Source organism: Rattus rattus, chromosome 5 (assembly GCF_011064425.1).
Source record: "Rattus rattus isolate New Zealand chromosome 5, Rrattus_CSIRO_v1, whole genome shotgun sequence".
In the NCBI taxonomy this organism is placed as follows: Eukaryota; Metazoa; Chordata; class Mammalia; order Rodentia; family Muridae; genus Rattus; species Rattus rattus.
The window spans coordinates 6,477,508-6,500,357 of record NC_046158.1 but is presented as its reverse complement, the minus strand read 5'-3'; the positions used below and the strand labels follow the sequence as shown (position 1 = coordinate 6,500,357).

Below are 22,850 nucleotides of genomic sequence, written 5' to 3'. Positions count from 1 at the left end.
TCTCTGATGGATGATAGCTGCACTTATTTGTGGGTATAAGGGTAAGACTTTAGAATGTAATTGTGCTGGTTTGAGAAACTTGAGCCAGGGCTGGAGAGGTAGCTCAGTGGTTAAGAGCACTGACTACTCTTCCAGAGGTCCTGAGTTCAAATCCCACAACCAGATGGTGGCTCACAACCTTCTGTAATGAGATCTGATGCCCTCTTCTGAAGACAGCTACAGTGTGCTTACATATAATAAAATAAATCTTTTAAAAAAAAAAAAGAAATTTGAGCCATAGTTTCTCAGTTGATATTTTTTCTAAATAAGCTCACTAACTTTATTTTATTAAAGTTGAGTCTAGCCAGGTCTATATTTATTTATGTTTTATTTATAGCAAATATTCCTTTTGGTATTTCCTCCTTTTGTGCTTTAGAAATGCAGAGAAAGCTAAGCATGGTAGAACCAATCTGTAATTAAACCACTTTTGAGGTAGAGGCAGGACAATCAGGGGTTCAGCTATATAGAGACCAGCCTGATTTAGGTGAAACCCTGTCTGAACAAACTAGCCAACCCAACAATGAACACAGAACAAAAAAAGAAGTAAAGAGGAAACCAAGCTTGTACTTGAATTAGAACTATATTTACTATATTAGATTCAGTTGAATGCTTAGTGCTTACCAGATATGCATGTAAGAGGAATTATTAGAAAATAGTGATAATTTGAAATTGTAGGGTTTGGTTTGGTTTGAGTCAAAGTCTTGATGTATCGTTTACATTAGTCTGAAACTTACAATCTTCCTGCCTCTGCATCCCTAATGCTAGGATTATAAACATGGGCCTTGACAACCAGCTTTCTTCCCCCCACCCCCTTTTTTTTTTTTTGGACAACTAACAGGTGGAAGGAGCACCATCTTTTATTTACATGTATGTGACTCCCATTATCTGCATGTTAACTTAATCCAATAGCTCTATTTACACATTACTAATTATTTGAATTATCCAAACAGATCATTACAAACCTGCAATTTCCCATCGAGATTTAAACAGCAGAAATGTCCTGGTAAAGAATGGTGGCACGTGTGTTATCAGTGACTTTGGTCTGTCCATGAGGCTAACTGGAAACAGGCTGGTGCGCCCAGGGGAAGAAGATAACGCGGCTATAAGTGAGGTGAGTCGTCTATAAGTGAGGTGAGTCTATAAGTGAGGTGAGTCTGTAAGTGAGGTGAGTCTGTAAGTGAGGTGAGTCTATAAGTGAGGTGAGTCTATAAGTGAGGCGAGTCGTCTATAAGTGAGGTGAGTCTGTAAGTGAGGTGAGTCTATAAGTGAGGTGAGTTTATAAGTGAGGTGAGTCTATAAGTGAGGTGAGTCGTCTATAAGTGAGGTGAGTATGTAAGTGAGGTGAGTCTATAAGTCAGGTGAATCTATAAGTGAGGTGAGTCTATAAGTGAGGTGAATCTATAAGTGAGGTGAGTCTATAAGTGAGGTGAGTCTATAAGTGAGGTGAGTCTATAAGCATCACACTGGCATACCCTGGAATCATGGCACTCTCTCACAGTGGATATCCTTGTGCACTGTCACTTACACACTGTTGTGAGTTAGAAAATTAGGAAATACCAAACACACTGTGTAAAGAACTATGGAAGCTTAGCAGTTCATTTTGAAATTCCAGCGCATTTGAACAGACGTTATGCAGAAGTATCTTGGAATTGATTTTTTGTTGTTTATTTTAAAAGGGAACTTCATTAGATTGGCTTTTTGTTTTGTTGGGGTTTTTTTTTTTGTTTGTGTTTTGGTTTTTGAGATAGATTCTCTTTATATAGCCCAATCTGACCTTGAATTTATCACTGAGGGCTGAAATTTTAGGCAAGTGCTACCAGACTCAGCCAGGAATTGACTTCTGAAGCAAGAGTAACGATTTTTACCGGGGTTGGGGATTTAGCTCAGTGGTAGAGCGCTTGCCCAGCCAGCTAAAGGCCTTGGGTTCGGGTCCCCAGTCGAAAAAAAAAAAAAAAAGTAAGGTTACCAAGTTTGAGATAGGACAGTCTACCCTCTGATTACAATGTAACATCCTTTCTGACCCTGTTCTCTGCTTTCACGTACATACATGTACATATACACACATATTCACAGTTTTTGAAAATATTAACTGACGTACATATTGCTTTGCACTTTTCTCACCACGTTTGATGGTTTTTATTTTATATTATTGACTACACTGCAAAGGTGGGCAAAGAGTTAGGCAGCTAACTAGAGCCTCATGGAGTTTTAAAAGTTGGCATAGGAACAATTGCTTTCTTCTTTCTCATCAATGGGCAGGTTTTGCTAAAGCAGTTAATACTGTTTAATTATTAAGGAGGGAGAGATTGCGAAAGTACAGTATACTCAGTGACCTGCTTAGGGTGAAGTAGTATCATTTATACGAGTACATTTTATATGTGACCTTGGGCTAATGGTTGCCCATCAGGATATGCTGTGTTCTCTTTCTTTAAAATACCACTTTTAATTGACCAGGTTGGCACAATCCGCTATATGGCACCAGAAGTGCTAGAAGGAGCTGTGAACCTGAGGGACTGTGAGTCGGCACTGAAGCAAGTGGACATGTATGCGCTTGGGCTGATCTACTGGGAGGTGTTCATGAGGTGCACAGACCTCTTCCCCGGTGAGAGCTGCTGTTAGATCTACCAGGGTTTTGAAGCAATACCCTTGTTCCTTCTTTCTCACTTACATTCAACAACTCAATTTGATACAATAATCTTTTTTCCTTTAAACCTTCAGTTCATTGCCATCTGATTATGGAATATTCAGAATAGAAAATTTCTGAAATAGAATAGACATTTTTCTGAAAATAGCAGTAGTTGCCAACTGGAATTTTGGCACACCTTTTTTTTTTTGGTTAGGTTTCCTTTTTTAAACATTGTAACACATAGTTTTAGTTTTAGAAGAATGTCTGAATTACTCCTTTAATAGCATATATAATCCACAACTTGCTTTTATTTTGTTATGATTTGTTTGTTGCTTACTACAGGATCTCACTGGATGGATGCCCTGACTTACTAGTGCGTTCTTAGTAGCCCAAGCCAGTTTCTAACTTGTGTACTCCACATGCCTCTTCTTCCTGAGCGCAGCTTTCACAGGCATGCACTCCATGCCCAAGGAGATGTGTGTGTCCATGCTCATGTGCATACACACTGATGTGAAGGCTAGAGGTTCTCACCAGATGTCTTCCTTGATTGCTCTGTGCCTTTTGAGATTAGGTCTCTCACAGAACCTGCAGCTTATGGATTCAGTTAGGCTTGCTGGCCAGCCATCAAATTGCACTAATGCATTTGTTTCTACACCACCACCACCATCACCCCCCACCCAACCACCCACCACCTGGCACTGGTATTATAGGCACACTCCATTAGGCCTAGCTTTTTACATGGACATTGGGGATCTAAACATTAGATCTCATATTTGTATAGCAAGCACTTTACTGAGTTGAGCCATCTTTTCATAAACATTTTTGCTTGTTTGTTTATTTTGTTTTTAAAGTACTACAGTTAAAAGATGACTATTGCTTTTGTTCTAAAAAATAATAAACAATAGTATTAGGGTTGGAGTATGGCTTGCTGATAGAGTTCCTGCTTCTTAAGTGCAAAGGATTTGGGTTTAATCCCCAAAAAGGGATTAAAAAGCCTTCAGTTTTATAAGTAGGGAGGCAATTAAGTCTTGTTTACAGAACAGTATTTTAGAACATACATACATACATATATACATACATACATACATACATACATATGCCAGAATAGTTTTCTGCAAATAAGTTCAGGTCTCCAGTACCCATGTAAAAAGAAGCAGCAGCAGCCCATTACTTTGTATACTAATTTTAAAAGCTAATAAATAAAATTGAAAGGATTGGGGCAGGAGAGATAACTCAGAGGTTAAGAGCACTGACTTCCAGAGGTCCTGAGTTCAATTCCCAGCAACCACATGGTGGCTCACAACCATCTGTAATGGAATCTGAAGCCCTCTTCTGGTGTGTCTAAAGACAGCTACAGTGTACTCACATACATACAATAATCTTAAAAAACAAATAGAAAGGATTATAAAAGGTTAAAATTCAGAGGTAAGTTTTTTGTTGGTGAATAGAGTTTCAGCTTAGTGAAAAGCATTCTAGAGATGGATAATGGTGATAGATGAACAGTGGGACTTGTATTTAATGACACAGAACTATACACTCAAAAACGATTAAAATGATAGATTTTTTCTTTGTTTTAGTTATCATTCTACAACAATAAAAAAGTAAGAGAATTACATTAAGGTACTTTTACTGTCACTATTCAAATATCTGAGAACAACAAAGGAAGAAATTTTGATTGAAGTTTTAGAGATGTCAATCTATAATTGCTTAAACCTGTATGTTTGTACAGTATATCATAATATCAGGAATGTGTGGCAGAGAAGCTATTCACGGGAGACAGGAAACAGAAATAGGCCAGACAATATATATAGCCCCAGGTGTACCTTCCACAACCTACTTACTCCTACTGGCCCATATCGCACATTTTACCACCTTTCAATAATGTCATATATTATGAATCATCAGGCTCTCATGGCCTAATGCCCTCACAGGCACCCCAGAATGTTTGACTCTCCGAGGTGCTGTACTTCTTAATTCATTCAAGTTGATGATCAAGATGGATTAGCCATCACAACACATATAATCTTGCCATAGAAGTGGGATTCTAAGAAGAGCATATTAAGAGTAAATTCAGAGTTGACATCTGATCCTAGAGAAGTTATCTAGAAGTCTGAGAACTAGTGAGTGCAGCAGCCAGGAACTTAAAACAAATGTTGTTTAAGTCAGGAGGATGAGTTAACTATGGAAATGTTTGAAGAGGAATATTGATAGATAACTGAAGAATTTATTATTTTATTTTTTAGGTTTTAGGATTGTCTTAGTCATTGTTCTATTGCTGTGAAGAGATACTGTGTGGCCAAGGCAGTTCTTTAAAAGAAAGCGTTTAATTGGCACTTGCTTATAGTTTCAGAGGCTTAATTCATTATCGTCATGGCAGGGAGCATGGCAGCAGGCATCACAGGCAGGTGCTGGAGAAGGAGCTGAGAGCTACGTCTTGATTCATGTGAGATGGCCTACTGAAGCCTCAAATGCCATTCCCGGAGACTTCTCTAGCAAGGCACACACCTCCTGACCCTTCTAATCCTGTCAAAGAGTTCAACTCCTTGGTGACCAAGCATTCTTATTCAAACCATACAATGATTTTTACATTTTATGAATATTTTTGTTTGTTTGTTAGTTTTTTTTTTTGTTTGTTTGTTTTTTTTTCCGGAGCTGGGGACCAAACCCAGGGCCTTGCGCTTACTAGGCAAGCGCTCTACCACTGAGCTAAATCCCCAACCCCCATGAATATTTTTACTTGTTCTTTTGAGGTAGGGTTTTTCTGTGTAGCACTGGCAGATCTGGAACTTGCTCTGTAGATCAGGCTGGCCTCAAACTCACAGATTGACCTACCTCTGCCTCCCAAATGCTAAGATTAAAGGCAAGTATCACCACACCTGGGCTTTAAGAATAATTTTATTATTTTTATTATAATTGTTATTGTTATTATTATTATTTGATTAAGAGGATCTTCTGTTAAATAAAGAAGACAGAAACTGTATGACAGAATATGGAAAACACAAGCAAGGTATACAGGGTACTTTTCAAAACCTTCTAAAAGTTTTGTATTTTTATTTTAAGTATATGAATGACTTTTGGCTGCATATATGTTTGTGCACCACACGGATACCTGGTACCTATGGACAGTTGTTAGCCACCATGTAGGTTTAATGCCCTCTTCTGGTCTCTGAAGATAAACACTTGTGCGTGCACGCACATGCACATGCACACGCGCACGCGCGCGCACACACACACACACAGAGTACATGTACATACAAGCAAGAAAAACAAACATATAAAATGAAAAATAATTTTTAAAACCTAAAGAGTTGGGGTTGGGGATTTAGCTCAGTGGTAGAAGGCCCTGGGTTCGGTCCCCAGCTCCGAAAAAAAAAGGAAAAAAAAAAAAAACCAAAAAAACCCTAAAGAGTATTATATAATAATTATAAAATTTTTAAGACTTTTTTGTGTATTTCAAAATACAAAGTATGTTTTGAGGTTAAACAAAAACGTAATGAAGTCTGATTCTATAAAGTATTTGTAAAATAATGGGTTAAGTGTCTTAGCATTAGCACTTATAGCAAAGTGCTACAGTGTTTGGATGAAGGAAGAACGAAAAAGGCAAGAGAAAGAAAAGAAATAAAATAATGTCATTTGAGATGGGAATCAAAAATAACTCTATAAGTAGACATACACTTAACCAATCCAGAGGAGGTAAGAGGAAAGGAGTGTTAAACAATAGGGTCAAATATTTGCTCTCTTTTCAACAGTTTGAAAGGAAATGAGATTAAAGGACTTGTCTTTAGCAAGCCAGTGACTATAAAGCTTTAAGAAAGGGTTGTATCTCCCATCATCATAGGAAGTTAACATCTTTATGTCCGAAGTGTATTAATAAAGTTAGCTCCAATTAAGTGTCTATTGAAAAACTAGAATTAGAACCGTAAATATTTAGTGGAATTTTTTTGGTGAATGAGAATGTGTGTGTGTGTGTGTGTGTGTGTGTGTGTGTGTGTGTGTGTGTGTGCACTCATGTGCACATGCATACACTCGTGTAGAGGCCAGAGATTGACCTCAGGTATTATTCCTTGAAAGCCATCCTCATTCTTTGAAACAGTCTCTTTCTTTGGCTGGAGGCATGGCAGTTCAGCTGAGCTGGCTGGTTGTGGAGCTCTAGGAGTCTGCCTCCCTCTGCTTCCCCAGTGCTAGTGCATATCATACTGGTGGGCTTTTTGGATAGATTTTGGCAGCCTAACCCAGGACCTCATGTTTACATGACAAACAGTCTACAGACTGAGCCATTTCCCAACTTCTCTTTGCTAGTTGTTAGTGTCAAAACTTGAATTTACACAAAATCATACAGTAATTTCTTATAGTAAGTTTTGAAGTTAGAATTTTAATGATTATAATAACTGGGAAGTATATACATCATCATGTCAGAGGCAGACCAGCTGTGCCAGTAAAGTACAGCTTACAGGTAATTTGAATTGGAATTGATTGTGTAATATGAGGTAGGTTTCAAGGAACAAAGTGCTATAAGCCAACAACTTTAAATCTTTTAGTTTTGTCTTAGAGTTGAATGTTGATACTGGTTTTCTTTAATCTTAAAAATATGTAGAAATGTCACCTGTTTTTAAATGCAATGCAGTAGTCTAATAACTTGGGCTCTGCTGAGTAGATTATAAAAATACACAATTAATTTTTATAAATTGTTAAAGTTGTTTAAAGTACTGATAGAAGACAAGAATTGTTTTTGAATTTTCAAATAGAAACAAAGGCTTGTCATATTTTGTGTTTGTTTTCATCTGGGTCATTATACCTTTCAGTGTTGTGGTGACAAGGAATGCAGACATTACTACTTACTGACAGGAAGATTGAAACACACAAGGGTTAAATGACTTTCCCAAGGAAAAGATGGAGCACAGACTAGAACCAGAATGCCCTGACTGCCATCACTTTGTATTAGTCTTAAAAAGTCTTCTGTTTGGCTCTGTGTGTTTATTAATACACTTTATCACATTTTTTAAAAGTCAGCAGTATTTCACTGTAAGCAGCTAATTGTGCCTATTGGTCAAATACTGAGACGATCGTGGTCCTTTAATGTTCTAGATTTAAGTGCTGCTTATTAAAAGGAAAATTAAATAATGACATAGTCATTATCATAAAATTTCTTTTATATAGGACTTAGATCCCTAAGTTAGCTCATTTGCTATAGTGCCATATAACATGCACAAAGTCCTGAGTTTAGTCCTCAGCCCTGCATAAAGCTGGTGTGGTAGGGTATCCCTGTAACACAAGCCCTTAGGAATTAACAGCAGGAGGATCTAGCTCAAAGCCATCCTTGGCTACATAAGGAATATAAGGCCAGCCTAGAAAACACTAGATCCTATCTCCAAAAGCAAAACAAAACCAAAAAATTGTGGTATTTGATATATTCTGGCTGAACTAGAATTAAGCCAATAACTTGATAAGGCATAGTGATTATTTGATTGCATATTATTGTACTAAATCCTGAAATTTTTCATTATTTTCTAATATGGGATTAGAATCCAGGCATAATTTTAGGTACCAAGTATTGTAATATTTTCCTCCTAAATTAAATAATAGTCAGTCTCATTTTAAAATACCTATCAAGCTTGAGAAAGAGCTCCCCAGTAGAAAACTTACTTAAAAAGACACCAGACCTTTAATCCTAGTACTTGGAAGGCAGATGCAGATCTCTATGAGTTTATAGCCAGCTGGGTCTACAAAGTGTGTTCTAGGATAGCCAGGGCTATATGAAGAAATCTTATCTTGAAAAAACAAAAACCAAAACAAACCAAAAGCTGTCTAGGGGCTCTGAGTTAAAGTCTGTACTTAGCATGTTCATACTTAGTACTAAGCACTTAGTACTTACTTAGCAAGGCCTTGAGTTTGATCCTCAATACTAAAGAATAAGTAAAATATCTGTGTAACATTGGAAATATTTTATTTATCAATAAAATTTGAGACTTCTAAATATTTACAATATATCAAATCAATAATAATGACTCTTAAAATTTGCATATATTCTTGAAAGGTTTTAATACATGATTTCTATGCTATGATATCTAATGTGCTATCTAATTTATATAATTTGATATTAGAAATAGCTCTGCTAATCTGTCCTCTAAGACAACTAGAAATTCTATTATCCTTTTCTATGAATACACAGGTGAATCTGTACCAGATTACCAGATGGCTTTTCAGACAGAAGTTGGAAACCATCCCACATTTGAGGATATGCAGGTTCTTGTGTCGAGAGAAAAGCAGAGACCCAAGTTCCCAGAAGCCTGGAAAGAAAATAGCCTGGTAAGAAAATGAGGACTTCTTACTAGAACTAGATAAGCAAAAATAGAAGCCACCTAACTTTGATGATTCACACTTGGCCCCCACCATTGGACTGAGACAATAGAATCACATGTTCAAAGCCAGCCTGGGCTTCAATGTAAAACACTGTCAGAGACAGGCTGGGTGATGTGTAGAGGTGGATCTAGGAAGTTCAGTAAAATAAAAACATCAGAATTGTGTTGTGTGAACATTTCCTGTACAACAGTACTGAGCGTGGTGTCTTAGGAAGCACATTACTATATTGCCACAAGCTCTGGCCTTTTGGGAAAGCTTGTTTTTACTATCACCAGCCACGATTCCCTGGTTCCTTGTCGTCTTCACTTCCTGTTCTTTTTAGGCTCTACACACGAAGCAACAGTTTTTAAATCTTATGTCTTTCTCTTACTTTTAGATAATTTTCTTTCTTTGCTGAAGTTCTACTTAAGTAATTATGTTACCATATGAGTAAGGTGTTAAACATCGTAAGTCCTTGCATGTTTAAGAGCATTCCATCTTGGTATCATACATGAGTAGTATTTAACAGAGTAACAGTTTCAAAGAGCGAAAATGTCCCCCAGCCTCCAGTCTTCATAATGAAAAGGTGGATATAGTCCAATCTTTCTCCATTTTGGGGGTAGGTGCACATTTGGGGGTCAGAGGACAATGTGGCAGTCAGTTCTTGGTTTTGCCTTGTTGAGGCAGGGTCCGCTTTCTGTTTCTGCCACACTGCATACTCCAGATTGCCTAGCCCATCAGTTTCTAGTCAGCTCTGTCTCCATTGCCCACCTCACAGCACAAGTGCTGAGATTTTTCATAAAGGACACTGAATCCTTCTTTGAATGTGTTCCAAGGACTGAGCTCAGAACCCAGGTTGTCATGCTTGCCTCAATAGTGTTTTTGCCTACCAGCCTATCTCCCACAGACCTCCACTGCTTTCTGCTTCGTCTTTCTCTTTTTCTCCCTTTTGAAATAAGTTCTCAGTAAGCTCAGACTGCCCTCAAACCCTCTGCATAGCTGGGGATGGCTTTAAATGCCCCATCCTTCTGCATCCACCTCTCACATATTGGCTGACTGACTGTTTTAGAGGTAAAGAGACACCATGATCAAGGCAACTTATAAAACATTTAATTGGGGGTGTGCTTAAGTTACAAAGTGTTAGACCATGATCATCATGACAGGATGTGGTGTCATGCAGGCAGGCATGGTGCTGAAGCATTAGCTGACAGCTGATGCTGATCAGTAGGCAGCTATCAGAGAAGACAAGGTTGAGCCTGGTGTGGGCTTTTGAAACCTCAAAGTCTGAAACCCTCAGTGACAACACACTTCTTCCATCAAGCACACACCTCCTGATCCTTCCCAAACAGGATCTGCATTCACGTGCATGAGCCCATGCAGGCCACTCCTCCACTCCACCACAGTGGAGTCTACCACCACACCCAGTTTTTGTCTTGTCTGTTTGAAAGCTGTTAAGACTTCTTTTACCAAAGCAGTTTTGAAATTTCACTTGGGTGTGTGTTAGCATGGATCTTTTCACATTTCCCCCTGGGTATTAAATAGATTTTTCAGTTTGAAAATTCAGAACTTTCCTCAGTCAGAAGCTCTCCAGTATTTCTTTTAAAATTACTTCTTTCCTTATATTTCTTTGACCTTGAATTCTCACTAAACTAATATTGAACAACCTGACACTTCAAGTCTGAATATCTTTCTTTTATTTTCCATCTTTTGTGTGTGTGGGAGTGTGGGAGTCAGGCTACCCATGTAACTGAGCATACTTTTAGTCCCCACCTTCACCTCTGAAGTGTGTGCGCTGTGCTGACTGTGGGTGTTGTCCTCTAATGCAGCCTTGTGTATGCTGGCAGTCTACCCTCTGAGCTACACCTCCAGCCTCCATCTGGTTTTCATCGTTGCTCAACGTTGTTCAGGACGTGCTCGGCTTTATCTTTCCAGTCCTCGGCTAATTTCTCACTAGGACGTGGTAGCAGTTATTTCTTCAGTGTATTTTTTTAATTTCCTGGATGGGAGGATAACTCATCAGGCCAAGACCCTGGCCACCCAGCTTGATGACGTATTTCAGTCCCTGGGATCCAGAGTAGACAGACAGAACTGACCGATGCAGGTTGTCCTCTGACTGCTATATGCACACCACAGCACATGCCATTCTCCCTCAGAATGGACTCAAAAATTTTTATTTCAGCTTTTGCAGTCATACTTATATTTCTAGGAGGCTTCCTATTTCCTCAGTGATCTCTTTTTTTAAGAAGGTAGTAATGATTACTCTGAAGGTATTCATTATATCTTTATACGTAGTACAAATTAATTTTCTTAACTATAATTAAAGAAAAAGCATGAAGAAATATAGTAATTTAAATCATTTTACTATATATTTTCACATCCCATTTTTGGATTGCCTTAGTAGAATAGAATATTTTCATTATTGTTATATCAAAGACTAAAGAATCCCTGTATATTTCCATTCAGATATATTGAATTTATCTCATTGGCCATCTTTGTTAATAGATTAATGTCAAGGCAAGCTTGTGCTTCAGATCTTCAGGTGTATGGCCATCACAGAGCTTATTATTATCTTCATATGCACACGATTGCCTCGCAATGCAGTTTTTGCTCTGGGAACTTGGGCAGCTCCTTAAGAGCCCTCATAGGTGGGAGGATGAGTTGTTCTTTACCATGGCTCTCCAGAGCTGCTGACCCCACGGGGAATTGTCTATGAAATCTTTGAGATTTTGTTATAATAAATTGCAACTTCTTTTCATCTTCTTTAAATTGTTTGATTTCACCACAACTAAGGTCTATTTGAAGTATCTGTTTGCATCCCTACTATTGTGGGATATGCAGCATATGAAGATTTACCCAGAAACTTTTTACTTATAATTTAGATGAAGTTGCTAAGTAAGGGATTTGTAATACTTGGTTTACTTCCAACAAATCCATTTAAACCTGATAAGTTACAGCCAGGAGCGGGGGAAACAGTTTCACTGCAGTAACAATACAATACAAGAATTAGGGAGGAGGTGTATAGTTTATTAAAATGAGTAAGGGTTTCTTAATTCTCTCTTTAAAAGGAAGAGCTATTTAAAATACAGTCTATTAGCTCTTATAATTATTTGTAATTACTTTTTAAATCTTAGGGTGGAGAACCCCATTTAACTTTCTTATAGGGCATGTCTACTAGCAATGCACTCCCTAGATTTGTTATACCTGGGATTATATTAATTTCTTCATTATTGAAGGATAATTTTATTTGATATATAATTCTTAACAGTTGTTTTCTATTTCAATGCTTTAAATATGTCACACCTATCTTGCTTCAATTGTTTCCACTGAGAAATGGCTGTTGATCTTACTGGAGAGTCTTTTTTGAAATTTCTCATTGTCAGAATCTCCGGGGGGGGGGGGGTGGGTGTTTTTTTTTGGTTTGTTTTGGTTTGTTTTGGTTTGGTTTGGTTTATGACACTTCAGCTGTAAGTTGTCTTTTGAAGCTGTGGCTTTATTCTATCCTGCTTAGTGTTCGACAAGTTTCTTGGGTCTGTGGATTCACTTATTTTGCTTAATTTGAGGAGTTTCAAACCATGTGTTCAGGCATTCCTCCTGCCCCTTTCACGTCCCCATTTGGAAGCCCTACACTGAATATTCAGCATGTGTGCTCCTGTTCTGGGGTCATGTCCATGTCTCCTATCTCTGCTCCTTATTTTATTGACTTCTGGCCTTACACGGAATCATTTTGTTTTCCATCTTCAACTCCACAGGTTCTTTCTTCTGTCCCCTTATATTTGCTATTTAGCTACTCAAATAAATACTGAAATTTTGTTACTGTGTTTTAAAGTATCATTTTAAGTCTTTTAAAAATAATGTTTATCTTTTATAGCTGCTCTGTTTATTAAAAACATTACTTTAGGGCTGGAGAGATAACTTAGCAGTTAAGAGCACCGACTTCTCTTCCAGAGGTCCTGAGTTCAAATCCCAGCAAACACCTGGTGGCTCACAACCATCTGTAATGGGATCTTCTGGCATGCAGGCATACATGCAAATAGAGCACTCAGACACATAAAGTAAATAAATCCAGAAATAAAACATGCATGCATACACACACACATTTGTATGAGGGTGTCAGAACAAGAGTTAGACAGTTGTGAGCTGTCACGTTGTTGCTGGGATTTGAACTCAGGTACTCTTGAAAAGCAGTCTGTACTCTTAACTGTTTAAATTCTGGTGATCAAACTTACATCACCAGCTTATGCAGCAAGTGACTTTGCCCTCTGAGCCACCTCATGCTGGTCCATAAACTTATTTTTGAAATGTGATTAGTGGCAATTGATAACAGGGTTGTGAGTTAACAATAGCAATGTAAATCCCAGGCCTTGAAGAAACACATTAACATACCACAGTTGTTCCTTTTCAGGGAGCTAAGTTAAAAGTTCCTTATCTGCTTACTCCTTTACTTTTAGGAATCCCTCATTTTTACTCTTTTAGAAGAGTATTTTATTATATTTTTTAAAATATTAGTTTGGAGCCTAGCATGGTGGCACACATCTTTAATCCCAGCACTAGGAGGCAGAGGCAGAGGCAGGAGGATCTCAGTTCTCTGCCAGCCTAGTCTTCAGAGTGCATTCTAGAACAGCCAAGGTTACACAGGGAAACCTTGTTTTGAAGCAAACAAACCACACAAAACCTGATTTTCTTTGATATATTTTAAATTAAAAACCTGAATAGTTTTTAAAAACAGCATATTATCTGATGTATATTTTATGCTATAGGCAGTGAGGTCACTCAAAGAAACAATCGAAGACTGCTGGGACCAGGATGCAGAGGCTCGGCTCACTGCACAGTGTGCTGAGGAGAGAATGGCTGAACTCATGATGATATGGGAGAGAAACAAGTCTGTGAGCCCAACGGTCAACCCAATGTCGACTGCTATGCAGAACGAACGGTAGGATCCGGAGGGGTTTGGCATCTATCTGAAGGTGTTGGCAGCCGCCACCAAATGAAGGACAGGGATAAACTTCCATTTTTTAAGTGATTTATTTTTGTTACTTTTAATTATGTGTATGTGGGAGCAGGGATGGGCAGATGAGATCAGATGAGAACCCCCAGAGCTAGAATTATAGGCAGTTTGTGAGCTCTGCTGCTGTGGTCTGAATTCAGGGCCTCTTCAAGAAGAATGTAGCTCTTAAACACCGAGCCATCGCTGTAGCCTTTCAGTATTTCCATTCTTCCAGAAATATTTATTTATATGAATACAAGACAGAATATGTGGCTGAAGAGGTGGCTCAGTAGTTAAGAGCACTGACTGCCCTTCCAGAGGTCCCGAGTTCAAATCCCAGCAACCACACGGGGGCTCACAATCATCTGTAATGGGATCTGATGCCCTCTTCTGGTGTGTCTGAAGACAGTGACAGTGTGCTTATATATAATAAATAAATAAATCTTTTTTTTAAAAAAAAGACAGAATATGTATTTTTATATCTAAAGATACAGGAAAAGAAATTAGTTTTTATTACCTAGTTGTACTGGCATATACTATTAGCACTCAGATCTCTGAGTTCAAGGCCAGCCTGGTATACAGAGAAAGTTCCTGCACAGCCAGAGCTACACAGAGAAACAATATCTTGAAAAATTTAATTAATAATTAGTCTTTATTAATATAACTTGCCTTTAATGTTAAGGGTAAAACATTTTCATAGTTATAAAACGTGTGTAAGAATGTCTACATTCATGTGGGATATCTTTTGTTGTTATAAGTAGTCTTCTCTCTTCTTTTGAGCAAATAAAACTGTGACCCAGCTGCTGTTTCACTGGACACTAAGACTTTCCGACTGCCTATCCAGTGATTTTTTTTTTCTTAAAAGAATACTTTACTAATAAGTTCACAGTAACATCACCCAAAAGTGGCCTTCTACTCCACTGCGAATATTGTTTTTATGAGACATTTCATTTGTTAGAACTATAATTTTAAATCCTAAATAAAAAGGTTTCTAACAAAATTAACTAGGCATGGTAGTTAATGCCTGTCATTTCAGAGCTTGGGAGGCTGAGGCAAGAGGATTGCCACAAGTTCAAAGCCAGTTTAGACTATATTATGAATTCCAGGCCAATCTGGGCTTGTCTCAAAATGTGAAAAGTCAAAACATCCCTATAATTTGGTACTTGTAAATAGATCACTTATATTCTTGGTTCTGTATTTGGGAGTAAAAATAACAACTTTATTACTTTATATAATAAATATTTAAAAGTTTCAAGAAAATGTCCAGGAAAATATTACCAGGGGACATGTAAATAAAAATATACTTTTCTTGAAATTTTTTCTGTTTTCTACTCCCCTCTGTAAGAACAGTCTACATTATGTGTGGTTTACACTACTAATAAATAGGTAGAGTGGGCTTCAGCTAAATACCCTGCTTCTCACAAGCCAAGGAGGGTAGAGAGCAGCTTCTGAACACAAGCGTTCTCACTTTACAAGGACTAGAAAGTCTTCCGCTTCCATCCTCATTCTGCTTTCCACTACCCTATAGTCTGTAAACTATGCAATCTATTCATCTGTCAAGATTCAGCAGAGAGACTGGAGAGCTGGCTCAGTGGTTGAGAGCCCTGGTTGCCCTTACAGAGAAGCCTGGTTCAGTTCCCAGCACCCACCCACATGGTTGTTCCTAACCATTGCAACTCTGAGTCCAAGAGTCCAACTCCCTATTCTAACCTCTACAGGTACCACACGGTGCACACATGTATCTGCAGGCAAATGTTTATATACATAAAATAAAGACTTAAAGGGTTAGCTGAAGCTTTTACTCTAAATACTTGGTAATTTTTCTTGAATGATAAGAAAAACAATCTATGTCTCTCCTTTCCTTTGTCTTTTTCCCCCTTTCTTTGTGTACTCACCTCTACTTGGAATGAGTCTTCTCACCTCTGGTCTCTTGTCAGTTTCCTTAAATGATAGTTCATTCAATAGGTGTTTGCACTGTAGGCTTTATTTTATTGAGCCTTAACCTCTCCATACATCCTTAACTTCCCTTTCATGGTTATACAACAACATTTTCTTACAAGTGTATTTGTTATCTGATGTTATAAATTGTCATCCCCTGTAATACAGCAATCTTTTGAGAACCTAGTTTCCTACAGCTGATGAGTCTCTTCTGTAATACTGTTATCTGTTAATGTCTCAGTACCTTGGTCATCTCAGTGAAGGCTATGCCTTCTGTAATGAGATTTTAAATAATTACAGAATGGTTAATAAATGAAAGAATAATTATAGGCAGCCCAGAGCTGTCGTGCCCAGGAGTGCTGTTGCTGGCTGTTCATCTCAGTAACTAAAGAATTTTCCTGAATCTTGGTTCCTTTGAGTGTCATATTCCACCTCATGTCCTAGCTCTACAACTTACATTGATAGTGGCTTCCTGCGAACATGCTGCACTGTTAGTCTGTGCCCTTAAATGGGCATGTTTGGAAAAGTGAACAAATTCTATGTTCTTTTTCATTGCTCAGCCACTTGAACCTAGTCCATAACATATTTGTCGAGCATATACTGTTGGATCTAGGATTACACAAATACAATATAAACACACCTGTGTGGTTCCTCTACTTACAAAACTATCTACTTGTACAAATGTACAGGTCATTAAAAGTGTATTGTTCTTTGCTGGTGATATAAAATTATAGGTGAGGGTTTTTTTAAATTAACTCTTCTGTATTTTTTTTTTAATTTTTTTTTTTTTGTTCTTCCAAGGCCAGAAGATGGCATTGGATCTCCAGGGACCGAAATTACAGGCATTTGTGAGCTGTCATGTGGGTGCTGGAAATCAAAGAGTTGCTGAGACACTTACCCACTGAGTCATCCCCTCCAGCCCCAAAGTTAATAATGAGCGCCCATAAAAATTCTATCTGGAACCATATAGATTTCCACACAGTCTTACAGACTGCATAAAATAACCTCATAAAGTTTGAATTTACCAAGCTGTTAACAATTACCAGGAGTTTGAAGTAATCTCTTAAATATGATTCAGGGTAAAATAGAAGTAGTGAGAGGTTTGGTGGGTGAAGTGCTTGCCACCAAGCCTGACAGTCTGAGTTTGATCCCTGACCCACATGTTGGAAAAGAAGCACCTCCCACAAGTAGTCCTCTGACCTCTGCGCGTGCCTCGTATACATTCAACTAAAAAAAGCAATAAAAAGACTGTAAAGCATAAAATGAAAAGCAGTGGGGCTTGGGAATCAGTAGTGTTTGCTGGGAATAGATAACAGTTTGTTATTAAGTTTGTGTTCTCAATGTCTACGTTTTTCTCTCTCTTCAAGCAACCTATCACATAATAGGCGTGTGCCAAAAATCGGGCCTTACCCAGATTATTCCTCTTCCTCATATATTGAAGACTCAATCCATCACACTGACAGCATTGTGAAAAATATTTCCTCTGAGCATTCAATGTCCAGCACACCGTTGACAATAGGAGAAAAGAACCGAAACTCAATTAATTATGAACGACAGCAAGCACAAGCTCGAATCCCTAGCCCAGAAACAAGCGTCACAAGCCTGTCCACAAACACAACCACCACAAACACCACCGGCCTCACTCCAAGTACTGGCATGACCACGATATCTGAGATGCCATACCCAGATGAGACACATTTGCATGCCACAAATGTTGCACAGTCACTCGGGCCAACCCCTGTCTGCTTACAGCTGACAGAAGAAGACTTGGAAACTAATAAGCTAGACCCAAAAGAAGTTGATAAGAACCTCAAGGAAAGCTCTGATGAGAATCTCATGGAGCATTCTCTGAAGCAGTTCAGTGGGCCAGACCCGTTGAGCAGTACCAGTTCTAGCTTGCTTTATCCACTCATAAAGCTTGCGGTGGAAGTGACTGGACAACAGGACTTCACACAGGCTGCAAATGGGCAAGCATGTTTAATTCCTGATGTTCCACCTGCTCAGATCTATCCTCTCCCTAAGCAACAGAACCTTCCTAAGAGACCTACTAGTTTGCCTTTGAACACCAAAAATTCAACTAAAGAACCCCGGCTAAAATTTGGCAACAAGCACAAATCAAACTTGAAACAAGTAGAAACTGGAGTTGCCAAGATGAATACAATCAATGCAGCAGAGCCTCATGTGGTGACAGTAACTATGAATGGTGTGGCAGGTAGAAGCCACAATGTTAATTCCCATGCTGCCACAACCCAGTATGCCAATGGGGCAGTGCCATCTGGCCAGGCAGCCAACATAGTGGCACATAGGGCCCAAGAAATGCTGCAGAATCAATTTATTGGTGAGGATACCAGACTGAATATCAATTCCAGTCCTGATGAACATGAACCTTTACTGAGACGAGAGCAGCAGGCTGGCCATGATGAAGGGGTTCTGGATCGTTTGGTAGACAGGAGGGAACGGCCATTAGAAGGTGGTCGAACTAATTCCAATAACAACAACAGCAATCCATGTTCAGAACAAGATGTCCCTGCACAAGGTGTTACAAGCACAGCTGCAGACCCTGGGCCAGCAAAGCCCAGAAGAGCACAGAGGCCCAATTCTCTGGATCTTTCAGCCACAAATATCCTGGATGGCAGCAGCATGCAGAGTAAGTGTGTGTGTGTGTGTGTGTGTGTGTGTGTGTGTGTGTGTGTGTGTGTGTGTGTGTGTGTTTGTGTGTGTGTGTGTGTGTGTGTTTGTGCATGTGTGTACAGTATACAGAGTAAATGTGTGTGTGTGTGTATGTGTGCAGTATACAGAGTAAGAGTGTGTGTGTGTGCAGTATACAAAGTGTGTGTGTGTGTTTGTGTACAGTATACAGAGTAAATGTGTGTGTGTATGTGTGCAGTATACAGAGTAAGTGTGTGTGTGTTTGTGCGTGTGTGTACAGTATACAGAGTAAATGTGTGTGTGTGTGTATGTGTGCAGTATACAGAGTAAGAGTGTGTGTGTGTGCAGTATACAAAGTGTGTGTGTGTGTGTTTGTGTACAGTATACAGAGTAAATGTGTGTGTATGTGTGCGGTATACAGAGTAAGTGTGTGTGTGTGTGTGTGTGTGTGTCTGTGTGCGTTCGTGTGTGTGTGTGTGTGTGTGTGTGTGTGTGTGTGTGTGTGTGTGTGTGTGTGTGTTTGTATTAAGGGGTTGGAAAAATTACTTTATAGACCAAGCTGGTCTTAAATTCCCGAAGTGCTGAGATTAGGAGTGTGCCAACACACCCAGATCTTAATAAATTGTAGAAGTCAAGAGACTTCTTTTATGTGTTTTATGCTTTCTTAAACTAAAGAGTGGACTGAAAGAAGGTCTCCGAATAGCAAATTATCTACCCCTTGCCTGGAGGTGTAGCTCATAGGTAGAGCACCTGCCCATAATACACAAGACCCAGGTTTTAGTTCCAGAACCACAAAGAAAAGAAAACCTGGCTCTTTGCTTAAGTGGTTTATATTACAAGCTAATTGACACAACTTTCGTGCTTCTGTATCCATAAAGCTTTTTGTCAAGTATGAAAACAGAATTAATGGGAAAATTGTCATCCCTCCAAAACTGTTACATGTTAGAGACCGTATGACTTGGTCATTTGGACATTGTTTTGCTTTGTCTTTTTGAGACAAGGACTCATTCAGTAACTCACTGTGGCCAGAGGCTGGACTTGAAGTCAGTATCCTTCTCCTCGGATTCTAGGAACTTGGATTACAGGAGTACATCACCCACTCACAGCTAGCCCTGCTGTCAGCATTAAGTCAAATGATACCTGTTTTTAAGCAAGTTGGAGTCTACACCAGAACAAAAGAATTTGAGAATATAATGAAGAATTTTGAATTTTCTTAGTTCTTGTGAGTTTTAATTATTTTTTTAGATAAGACTCAAAACTGAGTTGGTTGAATTTTGCCTAGAGAAACATCACCTAGCATCATCACATATTCAAGAAATGTCCTTCATTGGGCTCTATGCTGGCTTGACCTGTTTGTGAAGTTCAGCCCCTTGTTCTCCATCCAGCGTAGTTTTGTTTGGTTTTGCTGATAGCGTCTTACACAGCTCAGGCAGGCCTTGTGCGGAGGCTCTTGAGCCTCTGACCCTCTTGCTTCTACCTCCAAGGTGCCGTGACTGCCATGTGCACCAGGACTGGGGCGCTTGTGCTGCTGAGTTGGAGCTCAGGACCCTTTGCATTCTAGGCAAGCACTCCATCAGCTGCATTATATGCCCAACAAACTCCTCTAAAGTAAATATTTTCCTTTTACACAGCTCATTTCCTTTTGTTTCCAGTAGGTGAGTCAACGCAGGATGGCAAATCAGGATCAGGCGAAAAGATCAAGAGACGTGTGAAAACTCCATACTCTCTTAAGCGGTGGCGCCCATCCACCTGGGTCATCTCCACCGAGCCACTGGACTGTGAGGTCAACAACAATGGCAGTGACAGGGCAGTCCATTCTAAATCTAGCACTGCTGTGTACCTCGCAGAGGGAGGCACTGCCACAACCATGGTGTCTAAAGATATAGGAATGAATTGTCTGTGAGATGTTTTCAAGCTTATGGAGTGAAATTATTTTTTTGCATCATTTAAACATGCAGAAGACATTTAAAAAAAAAAACAAAAAACTGCTTTAACCTCCTGTCAGCACCCCTTCCCACCCCTGCAGCAAGGACTTGCTTTAAATAGATTTCAGCTATGCAGAAAACTTTAGCTTATGCTTCCATATTTTTTAATTTTGTTTTTTAAGTTTTGCACTTTTGTTTAGTCTTGCTAAAGTTATATTTGTCTGTTATGACCACATTATATGTGTGCTTATCAAAAGTGGTCTCAAAATATTTTTTTAAGAAAAAAAGCAAAAACAGTGTATTGCTGATAATCAGTTTGGACCATTTTCTAAAGGTCATTAAAACAGAAGCAAATTAAGACAGGTTTGACTGCAACGGTGTCTGGTATCCATGTTTTATTTCTGGGCACAAGCTAGTTTATATGTTACGTGTTTTTGACCATAATCTGTTGGACATTCTTTTGTGTTTTATTTGAATGTGCAATAGTCTGTAGACCACAAAGAAGCTTTCTCATCTGCTCTCTTCCTAGCAGGGCACACATTCTTCTTCCATTGTTGAAAGAAACATTTTCCCTGGTCTTCGACAATATGAACATTTTCCAGCTTTCTCCTTATGGAGATGCTTAGACGCTGTCCAAAGGGCTCCACACAGGACTTACCAAAACATTTATTGAGATGCCATTGTCTTCTAACCTTCCAGTGCTAAGTGTTTCCTTCCAGGCATTTCACTAAGTATATCTGGTTCTGGTTTTGGAAGTTCATAAGAGAGCATAGAACAAAACAGAGGAAAGCAAATATTAGCCTTCTCCCTTTTATTTTTCTATGTTTATGTTCATGTCTGTATTCATTATTTAAGAAGTATTTTTTATCAAAAAGTGTATAGGACTAAACCTACATGGAATGTTTAAATAGCTGGGCAAAGTGATTAGTATAGTAACTTTCACTTTCTGACCATCACAAATTAAATCACATTTCCTATTTATAGTAACTTCAGGAGTAATCGAATCTATAGGATGGTTCCTTGTTTCCCAGCACTGCCTGACAGTTCTATGTGAAAAAGTGATTCCTCCTTCTCCCGTGACCTAAAACACTGTGGAAAGCTCCAGCCAGCTCGCCAGATCCTATGGAAGAAAGGCTTGCTGCCAACTTAGGGCCGTTGAGCAGACTAAGATTGGCCCTGTCTTTCCTAACTTCGTTCTTCACTGACTGCTTTTGTAGTTTCTCCCTTTGCCAGTTTCACATGTTCTCTGATGGCGAGCAGCACTCACTATGTTTGTCGTGATAGAGCGTCTTCTGCTGACGATGCGCCGTGACCTTGCTGTCACGATGCTTTTACTTCTTTTGTCACTAATGATCTCTGAAACAACAGTCTCTGTGTCTTTTAATAAAGCACTTTCTGTCAAAAATTTTAGAAAATTTCCCTAAACATTGCTTCCTATCAGTTTGTAGACATTGTTCTCATGGTTTTCAGATTCTCAGAATCCTTAATATCCATTATCTGACTATGTTTTCAGTTTTAGCAGGGAGATAAAAAGTTAAATGCAAATCTCCAAAGTCCTGATTTTGGTTCTTCTGTCCTGAACCATTTTAATCCATTCTCATTTGTAATCCTCTTTCCTTCTGTTTAACTCGTACCTGACCTTCCCTCACTTGCCGTCTGCCGTGCTTTGACATGACAGCGTTTTCCATTTAGTCAGCCGCAGCACTGACGAGAGCTCTCAGTTCTTAGGATTAGGATTGTCTTACCTGTGCCCAGGACTCCTTTCTGACTTTTGTGTTTCATGGCCCCTCTTGTGGTTCAGAGTCTTATATATATTTTTGTCTTCTCCATACAGTTGTTTTTGTTTTTTCTCTAGTTAGTTACTGCCCTTTGTCTATGTAACAAATAATTTGAATCTTTCACTCATTTCTTTTGTCCAAATGGCTTTCAAATGCATTTCAGAATTTTTATTTTCCAATTGTATGACAACTTTAAATCATAATAAATTATATTCCTCCCATTTCCAATTTGAAACATTAAGAATAAATGACCCTTTGAGGTCCAACTGATCTTTTCCTGTCAGAAAAATTGTCTTACATTCTTATACAGTGTATATTAGGGCCAGTCAGTTGTGAATTTTTCAAGTCTTTAATGTTTAATAATAGAATGCTTCAAAAATTAATATGCCAGATAAAAGAAATCTCTATAGTTCCCATCTCATGCAAATGTATTTAAAACAAATAATTCCTTGAACTGCTTGAAGAATAGGAAAGGTAGTAAGTATAGGTCATTTTAGTAAAATTTGAAATCTGTACTACACAGCATGCAGAAATCCCTTTAACACTAGTTAGATTTATTTAATCTGATTCTT

General features: G+C 38.7%; 1 protein-coding gene across 1 annotated transcript in view; it reads left to right on the top strand.

Moving 5' to 3' along the window:
- The window catches only part of Bmpr2 (bone morphogenetic protein receptor type 2), a 108,213-nt gene extending 86,308 nt beyond the window's left edge, over positions 1 to 21,905 (top strand). Inside the window, exons 8-13 of the mRNA XM_032902905.1 lie at positions 990 to 1,150; positions 2,494 to 2,641; positions 8,835 to 8,971; positions 13,762 to 13,934; positions 17,294 to 18,573; positions 20,228 to 21,905. Coding sequence (XP_032758796.1) covers positions 990 to 1,150; positions 2,494 to 2,641; positions 8,835 to 8,971; positions 13,762 to 13,934; positions 17,294 to 18,573; positions 20,228 to 20,478 — 2,150 coding nt within the window. The 3' untranslated portion in view covers positions 20,479 to 21,905. The remainder of the gene's footprint in view (positions 1 to 989; positions 1,151 to 2,493; positions 2,642 to 8,834; positions 8,972 to 13,761; positions 13,935 to 17,293; positions 18,574 to 20,227) is intronic.
- Positions 21,906 to 22,850: the final 945 nt, after the last annotated feature.